At 35.1% G+C, this 13,497-nt stretch overlaps 1 protein-coding gene across 2 annotated transcripts; it reads left to right on the plus strand.

Moving 5' to 3' along the window:
* The first annotated feature begins 8,710 nt into the window (after positions 1–8,710).
* LOC131632067 (probable protein phosphatase 2C 9) lies at positions 8,711–11,601 on the plus strand. 2 transcript variants are annotated; one of them, XM_058902832.1, is made up of 6 exons: positions 8,711–8,903; positions 9,015–9,100; positions 10,215–10,454; positions 10,566–10,842; positions 10,986–11,140; positions 11,245–11,601. In XM_058902832.1, exons 2-6 carry the CDS (start codon positions 9,074–9,076, stop codon positions 11,383–11,385), a joined length of 840 nt encoding a protein of 279 aa, XP_058758815.1. In that variant the 5' UTR covers positions 8,711–8,903; positions 9,015–9,073; the 3' UTR covers positions 11,386–11,601. The 2 variants fall into 2 exon arrangements, with proteins under 2 accessions (XP_058758815.1, XP_058758814.1); XM_058902831.1 differs by having other exon boundaries at positions 8,712–8,903; positions 9,007–9,100.
* Positions 11,602–13,497: the final 1,896 nt, after the last annotated feature.

Raw genomic sequence — 13,497 nt, forward strand, 5'->3', positions numbered from 1 at the left:
GGCTTGAGAAAAACGTGCATATTTTTTATGATTAAATTAAATTTACATGTATATGATCAAAAATTTGCTTGTTGCTATAATAAATGAAGAAAAAAATGTATTCGATATTAAAATAGTGAGGACAAATGATATCAAAAGTGGTCTAAGAGGCGGAAATAAAAACAATAATGTTAAAATGTATTTTTTTTAGTTTTTTTTTTGGAAAAATTATAATGATTAGAACATTCTTTTTCATTGATATATAAAAATAATAATTCATTTAAAAAGATTTTTTTTGAAATTTATAGTTCATTCGACCTCCAGAATTCTCCTAATGCTATGAGAATTTAAATTGAATTAGGAAAACATAAAATTAAAATTTAAAATATAAAATTATTTGATCATAGAAAATAATGTGTTAAAAAATGTCTGATACTATATTACTAAAGTGTCTATTATAATATGCAATTATAATGGTAAAAAATGTATAGGAGAATTGTAAGAGATGAATGTATTTCTAAATAATCTATATTTATAATCTGTAATACTATTAATCTTATGACCTATCATTTTTATTCAAAAAATGAGAAAATGATTTGAGTATTAAATGTTAAAATAAAGTATTACTCAATTAAAAAATATTTAAAATTTGAGTAAATGGAATTGATTATTATATATAATTAAAATAAAATATATAATATTATTTATAAAAAAAGTGTATTCGATTAAAATTCATATCAAATAAATAACTTTTAGTCTCTCTATTGGTACTAAATATATATGATTATTATTAGTGAATTTATTTTCTGTTTAATAGCATAGTAGATACACTAAATAATTTTAAAATTATAAATTTAAAAGTTAGAATAATTTTTCTTTTATAAAGTTAATAATAATATAGGAGTGTATAGAATATTCGAAAAACAATTGTGAAATTTTTTTAATTTATTTTTTTAAAATAATCTAATATTGAATCAATATTTTCAAAATAGTCATAATTTAGAGTAAAAAGTTTTTAATACAATTTCATAATATATGACACATGTTCAATAACATCAATTTAAAAAGTGAATAAAAATTTCTCAAATAATTTAATAATATAAGCATGTTTACTACTATTAATTTATTATAGTATAATAGAAATTATTAATATACATAATATCCTTCTTGTTTTGTCATCAATTCTTTACTTGATGATGATCTAAATCTCCCATAACACCACTTAGATCTCCAATAGTCGATTTGGACAAAGAGTTGCATCTGAATAAAAAGTAGACAAATACTTAGATTACACAATTTGAAGCTATATAGTGTTAGTATTTGATATAATTTTTATTGACGTGATACATAGTTCATCCATATAAAGAAATAAATAGGAAGAAATAGTTATCTTTAATCTATGCGTCTTTGGTTCTTTAAATATTGAGGGACTTGATATCAACATTTATATCTATGGTCTTCTCAATGATATTTACTTCAATAATAAACTCAGTTACATCTGATCAACAAAAGCATATAATATATTTTACATGAAAATATAATAATTGAATATGAGATTTAATAATAAGATAAACTTACTTATAAACTTATCTTTAAAACACACTAATTTAAAAAACATTAGGAGAAAAAAAAACTTACTTGTTGAAGTTGTAACAGTAGCATACATGATAAAAAAATCATATAAAATGGTGAGTTTGTGAAATGTGTAGCAGACAATGCATATGAATATGAGATTAAGTGAGGTTATATTTGTGTGGAGGAATGCAAAGAGACATGGCATTTTATTAGTGTTTTATTATACTATTATGAATGTTATGACCTATCATTTTCTATTTATGATATGAGAAATTAAACTGAATATTTTGTGAGAATTAAAGTTATAAAATTTAAAACGGACAATTAAATGAATAGTTAAAGAAAATAAAATAAAACAGTGACTGTCAATTAAGAGATAGAAAAAATATTTTTTATCCTATTGTTTACTCAAGGATATTTTTTGATGGGTATAGATGAATAAACTTTATATTATACTATCTAAATTTAGCTATAAAAACTTTAATATAAAAGTTTCATAAATTTATAAAAGTCTCTGTCATAATATTTTTTAATCTTAATTTTTCGCTTATATTCATTGGCAAAAACAAACAACAAATGGTAGAATATTTTACATAAAAAGATGCTAAAAGTTTAACCTATATAAATAAAAGTTAAAATATAATAAGTAGAATAAATAGAATTATAAATGTGAGAAGTTACAGAAAGTGAGAAGTTTGAAACGGGCACTTTAATGAAAATTTAAGGAAGAAAATTAAAAAAAAATGAATGCCAATTAAGAAATATAGGAGATTTTTAATAATCATATTTTTTTATCCTATTATTTACTTGAGAGATATTTTTTATGGAATATAGATAAATATAAATTTTATATGATAATATCAAAATTTAGCTATGAAAATCATATTATAAAAATATCATAAATTTATAAGAGTCTTTGTCATAATATATTTAAATCTTAATTTTCCGCTTCTTTATTGACAAAAGCAAAAAATATGTGGTAGAATATTTTACATTAGAATATACTGAAAAAATGACCTCTATAAATAAAAATTTAAAAAATATTTAGAAGAAATGATGTTAGAAATGTGAGAATTAAAAGGATAAGATAAAATTTTAAAATAAAGTCAATAAATCGAGACAGTGAATTTTTTTGTGTGACATAAATGTGTTAATTTAAAGTGATAAAATAAATTTTATTTTTTTAAATAAATAATTTCATATAATTTAAACCTTATTGTTATTATTATTATTATTATTCAATATTATAATAATAATAATTATTATTATTATTTATTTTAGTATAGAATTTTTATAATTAAGGTTTATAATTAAGGGTTATTCTTAAAATTGTTATAAATTGACATGTGACTAGGATTTTTACCAAGATGATATGTGGCTTCATGACTTCTTTGATTTTATATTAAGTAGAAGTAGATACACCAGCCTTGATAAATCTTTGTCGTCCATTCAATGATTATCAAAGCTCAAGACGCACATTAGTGATCCGCATGAAGTCTAAGAGACATCCATTATAAAAGCATGCTGAATATTAAAAATCAAACCTAAATGAAACATATGAAGCGCTTGAAACATAAGGACACTTGGAAATGTTCTCTATGATGGATTGCAAGGCCAGAAATTTTTTTGGATTCAAGGTTTGTTTTCTTAAATATTGATTCAAACCAAAAAATAATTTAATTTTCTATATTAATTATTTTAACTTTTTTTCATCAGAAACAATTGCATGTAAAATTCATTTGAATGAAAAGAAATTGTAGTATGAGATTCATAATTCATAATTACTTTTTATATAAATTTTACCCTTTTTTCATGCATTTAAATCATATTTCTTTTAATTATAAAAAATTAAATAAATTTAATTTATAATAAGAATGAAAATGAAAAACACGACAATTTAAAAGTTATAAATTAAAGCTAATCCAGAAAAATGCAAGGTATTCTTTGGTGGCACAGGTTTGGAGGTTTAGCAGGCCATTAGAGAAACTGCCTATAAGATATTTGGGGGTGCCTTTGGCTAGTAGGAAGCTGTCTGTCATGCAATGTCAACCTCTAATAGATAAAATGATGGTGAGAATTCAACACTGGTCAGTCAAACTCCTCAGCTATGCTGGGAGATAGCAGTTGGTTCAGAGTGTGCTAATGGCAATTTCAGGTTATTGGATAAATGTTTTTCCTATACCAAAGAAGGTTATAAAAACAATTGAGACTCTATGCAGGAACTTCTTGTGGTCTGCAAAAGTTGATGGTAGGAAAGCTTTAGTGGCTTGGGATAATGTCTATGAACCAAAAAATGCAGGAGGGTTGAATTTCAAAAAGCTATACATTTGGAATAAAGCCCTAATTCTGAAACTATTATGGAATATTCATAGCAAAGCTGATAAGCTCTAGATTAGATGGTTGGACACTTATTTTATGAAAGGAACCCCGGTCCTTCAATGGCAAGTAACAAACACGAGTTCTTGGATGTTGAATAGTGTATTGAAATGCAGGGTATACACTTAGAATAACATAGCTTGGGACAGAGCCAATCAAATGGGGAAATTCATCACATCAAGCATGTACAAAGCAATTTGTGGAGACAGTGTAGAGGTTGCCATGGAAATGTGTTTTCTTCCAAAACCGAGCCAATCCCCGTGCAAAGTTCATTCTATGGCTGACATTACTTGGCAGACTATCCATTAAGGATAGACTTGTGTGTTTTAGATTAATCCAAGACACTGACTGCTGCTTCTGTCAACAGAGGGAAACATTGCAACACCTGTTCTTTGCGTGTGATTTTTCTAGCAAAATTTGGGAGGAAATGTTGCAATGGAATGGATACAAGAGGACTGCCACTACCTGGGATAAGGAGAAAATATGGCTGATCAAAGAGGTAGCCAAGAAAGGATGGCGTAGGGAGATCTTGAAGATGGCTCTAACTGAGACGATTTATCACATTTGGTATGAGAGAAATGAGGTGGTGTTTAAGCACACTAGACCGAGGATGAACATTCCCCGCGGGATTAAGGATAGAGTAATGAATAGAAGCCTCTTGTATAGGAAGCTAAACACACATGTTAGCATTAGTAGTTATAGCTTGATATTAGTGTTTTTGATGTTTTTGTCTCTTTAGAAGCCTGGATCTAAGATCGGCTTGTATTACCTGTTTTTGGAATTAATAAAAGTTTATTTTCTCCAAAAAAAAAATTATAAATTAAAAAGCTATTTTAAACAACTTTTGAAAAAATTATAAATTAATAAAAAAACTAAAAATTTTGTATCAAACCATTTTTTTAGAAAATTTCTTTGCCAACCTCCCAACTCTCTAGCCCACCTCTGGTGAAAAACCCAAACTACCCCTGACTTCGGTAATGCATTTCCGAAATGTAAGAAAAAGGTCTTTTCGGAGATGCATCTCCGAAAGCGCCTTTTTTTTTAAAAATTTAACTTATTTCGGAAATGCATTTCCGAAAACACATTTTCGGAAGTTCATTTCCGAAATACTGTGCGTTTTGCAGATTAAGCAAAACAGCCCCCTCCCCCAAATCATTTACCCTAATCTTCTTCAAACTCAACCCCAAAGAGATTTTTGTGCAAACCAGTTCCAAGCTACCTCAAAGGCTCCATCTACTTGCTCTATTACATTCTAAAGTCCTCCAATCTATTCAATAGGTAAGCATTTTGATTTTAAGATCTATGATTAAAATGTATATTAGGGTGTTTACAAATAGCAAAAAATGTATTAGGTTAGGTTTATAGTGATATTTAGGATGTTTAGAATGTGTATACATAGGTTTGAATTTTGATTTTGGGGTCTGCCATTGAAGGTTGCAGAAAAGCTCTGCGCAGGGGTGTTTCGGAAGTTCATTTCCGAAAACACCTCCATCCCAGTTTCGGAAATGAACTTCCGAACTGTATCAGAAGTGCATTTTGTTTTGTTTTTTCATTTGTCTCGCATATTAATCGATTTCGATTGTTTACAGGAACATGTCAGGCAACCAGCCAGCACGCATCAGACAGGGCAGGGAGTCCCAGACTGCGTCGGCTAGACGCGAGCGGGCGGCGGCGCAACTGGCGTCGACCCAGGGACGGGGTCGGGGACGCCGTGTGCGCGTTCCACAGGACTTGGTGGAAAGTTCATCTGCTTCAGGCTCTAGGAGTAGGCTGGCTCGGGTATCTTCTTCCCGCCAGCGAGAGGATGAGGATGAGGATGAGGAGGAGGTGATACCGGATGTTGACCCTCCAGTCGGGGAGGAGGAGGAGCAGGAGGAGCAGGAGGTGGATAGCTATCCGGGAGGGCCTTTTGACACTTCCCTGCTGATTCACAACCAGGATCACGTCGCTCGGCGGATCTAGGAGGGAGAGGTATTTTTTTTAACTTAGCCGTTTATTTGTCACCATTTTTTATAATTTTACCGTTTATTTCTCGCTTATTTGTTTTTTTTTGTAACAGGAGAGAGAGCCATTGAAAATGGTGAACCACTCCAGGAAGATTTTCGGTCTGTTTAAACCAGCAGCTCAGTGGTTTAACGACCATGTGCGAGGTTCAGGGCTTAGCGGGCTCTGCCTGACCGGGTACACCACCATCAGCACCGGCATGCAGGGGGCATTTGTGGAGCGTTGGCACAAGGAGACGTCTTCTTTCCACTTGCCGGTGCGGGAGTTGACGATCACCTTGCATGACGTCCAGTGTCTTCTCCACCTGCCCATCAGGGGGTGGCTGTTGGACCACTCCAGAATATAGAGGGTCGAGGCCATTGAGTGGATGATGCACTATTTGGGCATGCCGCACGAGGTTGCTCACCTGGAGTGCGTCTCGACTTTTGGGTGTCATGTTCGGTTCAACACACTGAGCCTCTATTTTGAGTTCCACCTGGACGCGGCGGCCGAGGCCGAGTAGAAGGGTAACGACCTATTCAGGGAGTACCACCGCGGCTGCGCTCTCCGGTGCTGGTACATGCATGTGGTAGGCGCTGCATGCTTTGTGGACAAGAGTGCCAGGTACGTCGACGTGGCCTACCTCCGCTATTTCATGGACCTGGATACCGTTCACCAGTGGAACTGGGGGTCAACTACTCTAGCATATCTCTACCAGAAGCTGAATGAGGCCTCCAACTGGAGGACGAGGCAGTTGGTCGGATCCTGCACACTGCTTACGGTACATTTTATTTTAATACATTATCGTATTTATTTATTTATATATGTTTCGTATTTAATTTTAATACATTATCTTGTTTCTGTTTCAGAGCTGGATCATCTCCTACTTCTCCCGCATCCACAGCTACCACCTCGATCCTGCGTACGTGGACGCCTTGCCCAGGGCCGCCAGATACGATCTCCAGAGGGGGAACGATGCGGTGGGACCATACCGTGGATACCTGGATCGCACTCTGCACGACGACGTCACCTGGAGGCCGTTCATCGACTACGCTCAGATTGTCCCCTTTGACGGCATTGCACTTTATTCTGGCTGGTTGGCTTGCGGGACCGGCATCATGGTTCGATATCTCCCTGAGCGGTGCATGCGTCAGTTCGGATTCGTGCAGCGGATACCCATGTCACCCTTTGAGGCTGCTCCCGACACTGTGACCCGAGTGCAGCTCACTGCCATATGGGAGCATTAGGAGGATCATGTGGTACCGCTGGAGTACCGTCTCACTTGGGTCACCCAGGACTGGCACAGTGAGGAGGGATACGTCACATGGTTCTACCGGGTGTCACATCCTCTTCTGAGGCCCGACATTCCCGGCGCTCCTAGGCCAGCACACGAAGAGATCCTGGAGAACCAGCAGGCCGAGGATGATCACGCCATTGATCTCATGCCGATCTGCCAGCGGATATCGATGATTGGGCAGGACGCGTTGGATCGAGGTATCGTGGAGCGGGGCGGTCCAGAGGCAGTCGCCGTGATGGAGATGATCGTCACTGATGCGGGCCGTGCGGCGACATACACGCGGCAGAGGAGGTCTCAGGGCGAGAGGTTTAGGCACACCCAGTAGTAGGGGTGGCAAAATGGGCCCGGCCCGCGGGCAAAACCCGTTTTACCCGCACTTTTTCGCGGGGCGGGGCAAGGTTTTAGACCCGCTCTCTTTAATGTGCCCGCCCCGCCCCGCCCCGTTTTTTTGTGGGCTTTTGCGGGCATTTGTTTTTTCATAGAATTTTACTATTTTTAGGCCTAAAAAGCCGAATGCCCGCGGGCTTTCCCCGTCCCGCCCTCACTTTTTTGCGGGGCGGGGCAAGGTTTTAGTCCCGCACTTTAAAAACGCCCGCCCCGCCCCGCCTCGTTTTTTCGCGGGCTTTTGCGGGGCGGGCCTAAACGGGGCGGGCATGCCCGTTTGCCACCCCTACCCAGTAGTGGTCGGGTTTATATATTTTTTGTTATCGGATTGTATCTTTAGCACACTATTTTTATTTTTTTCGGTTTGTATATATTATTTTCATCGGATTAGTTTTTTTTTTTTTGTTTATTTATCATATTAGTATTTTCAGTTTATCTATTGCTTATTTTATTTGGCGTTTACGTTTAATTAAAATGCGAGACTGTTTTAGATAAAACATAAAAAAAAAACACAGTTTCTGCATAATTCGGAAATGAACTTCCGAAACCCCCCAAAATCTGAACAAAGGTGTTTTCGGAAGTTCATCTCCGCAGACACCCCCCATGAGGTGTTTTCGGAGATGCACTTCCGAATTAAGGAAATTTTTTTAAAAAAAAAACGCTTCAGAAGTTCATTTCCGAAGCAGGGGTATTTTGAGATTTTCGCTGGGGGTGACCCCCATAAGGAGGTGGCCAAAGAATTTTTTTTTTTATTGATGTAAGTTGAAAAGGTTAAAAACTAGTTCTTTTTTATCTTATCAAACTCTAAATCAATATTTAAAAATATATATTTTTCTGTCAAATGAATGAATTATTAAAAAAAGAGATTATAAAAATACAGTTTATCTTATAGAAAGTAGAAACAAAGCTTATATGGAAAGATGGATGAAAAAGGAGTGGGTGTCTGCCGACCCTATAGAGCGGACCCACCACACACGCGGTGAGAAACACAACTCAAAGCAGTCGACCAAGTAGAAAAGAATGAAGAAAACAAAGTATGAAAACAAAAACAGCTGTGTAACAACAAACAAAAGAAACTATGTCAGGTCAGCATTCAGCAATAATAATAATAATAATAATAATTAATTCAACACGGGAACCAATCTTCTAAAGTCAATAACCCCAAACCTTTCTTTTCTTTTACCCATTTCCATTTCCATTTTCTTTATCAACCAAAACTAAACCGAACCACTTCTTCATCATCATCACCATCGTCTTTGTTACACCAATCATACACCACCCAGATCTTCTTCCCTCTAGTTTTTAATCGGTAAGGACTCTTTTTATTTTTTTTGGTGATCGGTGTTTTGTTGCAGAAAAAGTTTTGGACTTTTTATAACGTGGAGTTTTTTTTGTTGTTGTTGTTGTTGAAGGTTAGCAGAAGAGTTTGATGCTGAGTTATTATTATAAACAGAAAAGTTGAGGTGGGGGTTGGAGTATATGGATAGTTTCTGTTGCTTCAGCTCTGTAAGTCAGGCCAGGAAGGAATTCTTCCACCTCTTCTAATTTTCATGAATATGCTATTACTTCTTTGTAGTCTCATATCATATAGAGTATGTGGACTTGAGAATAGTTTCTTGTTGGACTCTTGAGTTTCTCTATTTATTTTGTTTTAAATTCCAAATAGGCTAGTCAAATTGCAGATAATAGGTAGAACGGTGACAATTTGTTCAAATTCTGCTATCTATAGTGCCACTATACTTGGATGTGAAAATTGGGGATCATATTTTATTAAAAGTCACCTAGTTTAAGTTTCTTGTATTTATAATAGGAACTAGGAAGGATAAAATAGATCAATAGTATTTTTGTGATCAAAGGGGGCCAAATAAACTTAAACCAAAATTTTGCTTAATGATTAAAAGACTAGGGTTGTTTTTTAGGTTTGAGCGTTTGACAGTAAAGTTACAAACAAGCTCTAATAATCAATTTTCCTCAATACCGCAAACTGCAATAGTCCCAATTTTTCATCATTCTCCCTCACGCTAAAGCTTACTGAACTTGAGCTTGTTAAAAATAAGATATAGTGGAATCTTATATCATTTAGAGTTGTGGCCTAGGCAGTCCTTGTAATGTATAGTAAGGCTTGAGTAGTCCCCACCTTACAAGGTGATTTTATGAGGTTCAGTTAGAACCCAAAGCTGATTTTAATACGGTTTCGGAGCCTATTCTAGATGTTTTTAGAATAATATGTCATTTCACCCACATTTGTCCATGCTCCAAATGTCTAACCTTGAACGTGAAGCTGCATAGACAATTGTTATTCCACCCGCATCAGTCCAGTCCTGTGTGTGAGGGTGTGTTTGAACTCCCGCATCAACTAGAGATATGACTCGGGCAATGCTTATAATCTTGGTTAGTCCTCGATTTACAAGATAACTTTGTGGGGATGAGTTAGGCTTGGTTAGGCAATATATTGATGGTGGGGTGACGATGATGAGATTAAAATATGTGGTTTTTTGAGTAGGAAATGTGCTTCTCCATTTCATTTCCAACTGTGGCTTGGTTTCCTTTCTTTAATATATAATTGTTGATTGTTGTGATCTGTTTAACAAGTCTCTAATAAATTCTTCAATGTTTATAGGCGGTTGGAGGGCGTTCTTCATGCAACTCTGGCAAAGGTAAAAGCAGTCAGTCGCCGGTCAAATATGGATTTAGCCTCGTTAAAGGGAAAGCCAACCATCCAATGGAAGACTATCACGTAGCAAAATTTGTCCATTTCAAAGGACAAGAGCTAGGACTTTTTGCTATATACGATGGACACCTCGGAGACAGTGTACCGTCATATCTGCAAAAATATCTCTTTTCTAATATCTTGAAGGAAGTGAGTTGTTGAACCAAAGCTAAAGATATTAATATTATGTTATTTATGGTATCGCGTGATCTTTTTAGTTCCTATTGCTAATTATATTTATGGTTGTGATTGATTATCCAGGACGACTTCTGGAACGATCCATTCATGTCCATTTCTAAAGCTTACGAGTCAACAGATCAGGCAATTCTTTCTCACAGTCCTGATTTGGGGCGAGGAGGATCAACTGCCGTGACTGCAATTCTCATAAATAATCAAAAACTCTGGGTCGCCAATGTTGGAGATTCACGAGCAGTTCTGTCAAGAGAAGGGGTAGCTGTACAGATGACTACCGATCATGAACCTAATACAGAACGTGGCAGCATTGAGAATAGAGGCGGCTTTGTCTCAAACATGCCAGGTACTTCAATTAACCCCGAAATTTATTTTTGTGCTATTGATTTGTTTAATCCATGTAGCCGACTCCATATAGTGGAATAAGACTTGGTTATTATTATTTTCAAATTTATAACAACTTTTTCATTCGTGGGTTATATATATCAGGAGATGTTGCAAGAGTGAACGGGCAGCTTGCAGTTTCTCGAGCATTTGGAGACAAAAACCTCAAAACACACTTGCGATCTGACCCTGACATTCAGTATGCTGATGTTAACCAAGATACCGAGCTTTTGATTCTCGCTAGTGATGGTCTATGGAAGGTCTTCCATTCATCTCCCTTTTTTACTATTATCATTAGAAAGTTCAATCTTCGCGCCTTTTTTTAATAACAACCTTGTACCTTAATTTTCATCTATTCCTCCAGGTAATGGCAAATCAAGAAGCCGTCGATATCGCAAAAAGAATAAAGGATCCACAAAAGGCAGCTAAACAACTAGCTACTGAGGCATTGAACAGAGACAGTAAGGATGATATTTCCTGCGTTGTAGTTCGTTTCAAGGGATGAAAAAGGAAACATACACACATACATATGTAAAAAAAAGTTATAAAATTGAGGTTCTTGAGTTTAGGTGGTGTGAGATTTAGAATTTATTGATTTCTTGGTTGTGATATAGATTCATACATGATAAATTTTCCTTGTAATATGCTTTATGTGATGGAGTAGTGTGATGATGGATGGCCACAGTTCATACATTATTGAACATGGGATTTATTTTAAAAATGAGTGTGTTATTATATACTATACTTGAATATGTCTTGGAATATATTAGAGTCATAACAAAATAGGTAAAGTTGAACTTTCTAAGACTGAAATTGTCTTATATGTTTTATAAAAGTCTTTTCTAATCAAAATAGGTGAAGTTGAACTTTCTAGGACTGAAATTGTCTTATATGGTTTATAAAAGTCTTTTTAAACTTTAATCTAATTATTTTAGGTGTGATATGACATAAACCACACTTATACTACCTTTGACCCATACTAGTTACTACCATCTAAACCACACAAACATAAACAAATCTCTTTGCTTCCAATGACCCAGTCTGGATCACCACACTAATTTCCTCATCATACTTAATGGGTGTAAACCAGACAATCAATGTGAACTCTAATAGAATCACACGCCATCAAATGCCAATCAAAGTTTAACAAGTAAAGAATGAAAATGTTAAGCTAATATATTAAAATAAAAATATATAGAGAAGGTAAAAGTTTAACTAGCATATAATAACAATATGGGAAATGCTAATCAGTGCCCTTAGGGTAATGGTTAAGACTTTAAAAATAGTAAATTTATCTCGGTAATCTGCGTATTTAATGCCTCGAAAATTGAAATGTTAAATTTTCTCTAAAATATTTTTTTTTTTTAAAATGTTTAACCATTGCACTGAGTGGTTAGCAAGACCCTAACAATATATAGAATGAAAACTGTTTAATTACTATAAAATAAAATCATATAAATAAACTAATGATGATTAAACAAGAATCAAAGAAGCATACAAATATATATGTTTGAGATGCACTAAAAGCTTCAACAACAACAACAAAAATGAAAAATGCACATGCCTGATTTATAGGTATATTTAGAAAAACTTTTCGCCCTTACTCGATTTATGGTTGAGAGATGGTATATATGCTTGATTTTTTTGATATATTTTAGAAAAATATTTCACCCTTACATGATTTATGATTGAGGGGTTGTGTACTTGTATGGTCTCTTGCGTTGGGTTCTTGAATGAATCATATTAAGCTCGGGTCCAACGGAGCTCGCCTCGAGTAATGATCAATTCAGGAGAACAATGTTGGGATGAAATAGCTGATAGGATAGGTTGAAATAGCTGAATGAATCATCCCAAGTGTGTTTTGAGGTTTTTGTCTCCAAATGCTCGAGAAACTGCAAGCTGCCCGTTCACTCTTGCAACATCTCCGGATATATATAACCCACGAATGAAAAAGTTGTTATAAATTTGAAAATAATAATAACCAAGTCTTATTCCACTATATGGAGTCGCCTACATGGATTAAACAAATCAATAGCACAAAAATAAATTTCGGGGTTAATTGAAGTACCTGGCATGTTTGAGACAAAGCCGCCTCTATTCTCAATGCTGCCACGTTCTGTATTAGGTTCATGATCGGTAGTCATCTGTACAGCTACCCCTTCTCTTGACAGAACTGCTCGTGAATCTCCAACATTGGCGACCCAGAGTTTTTGATTATTTATGATAATATTAGTTCAAAGTCTATACAATCCAAGTTTACAACTTCTCGCTTAATCACTACCTTGTGCGACTTCTATCTAGAACCCTTTAGATATGAGACCCCTCTCTCATTTCCTACAACCTAATCACCTCAGTGATAAACCAGTTCCCAAAAAACAGAAGATCACACTTCCAATAAACAATACTTAGTCTTGCATAAAAGCTTCAACTAAGAACAATACTCGGCTCTTTTCTTAAAAGCTCATGAGTTAGAACAATCAGTCTACCTCAATGTATCAGAAGATACATGAGTGACATACAAAGAAAAATACAAAAACCTTAATAGACTCCCAAAACTTAAACCCTTATTTTGCACCCACGGTTTGTTGTTGTAAATGCTTGTTCTATTAGATTTCGC

Source organism: Vicia villosa, unplaced genomic scaffold (assembly GCF_029867415.1).
Source record: "Vicia villosa cultivar HV-30 ecotype Madison, WI unplaced genomic scaffold, Vvil1.0 ctg.000901F_1_1, whole genome shotgun sequence".
NCBI classification, from domain to species: Eukaryota; Viridiplantae; Streptophyta; class Magnoliopsida; order Fabales; family Fabaceae; genus Vicia; species Vicia villosa.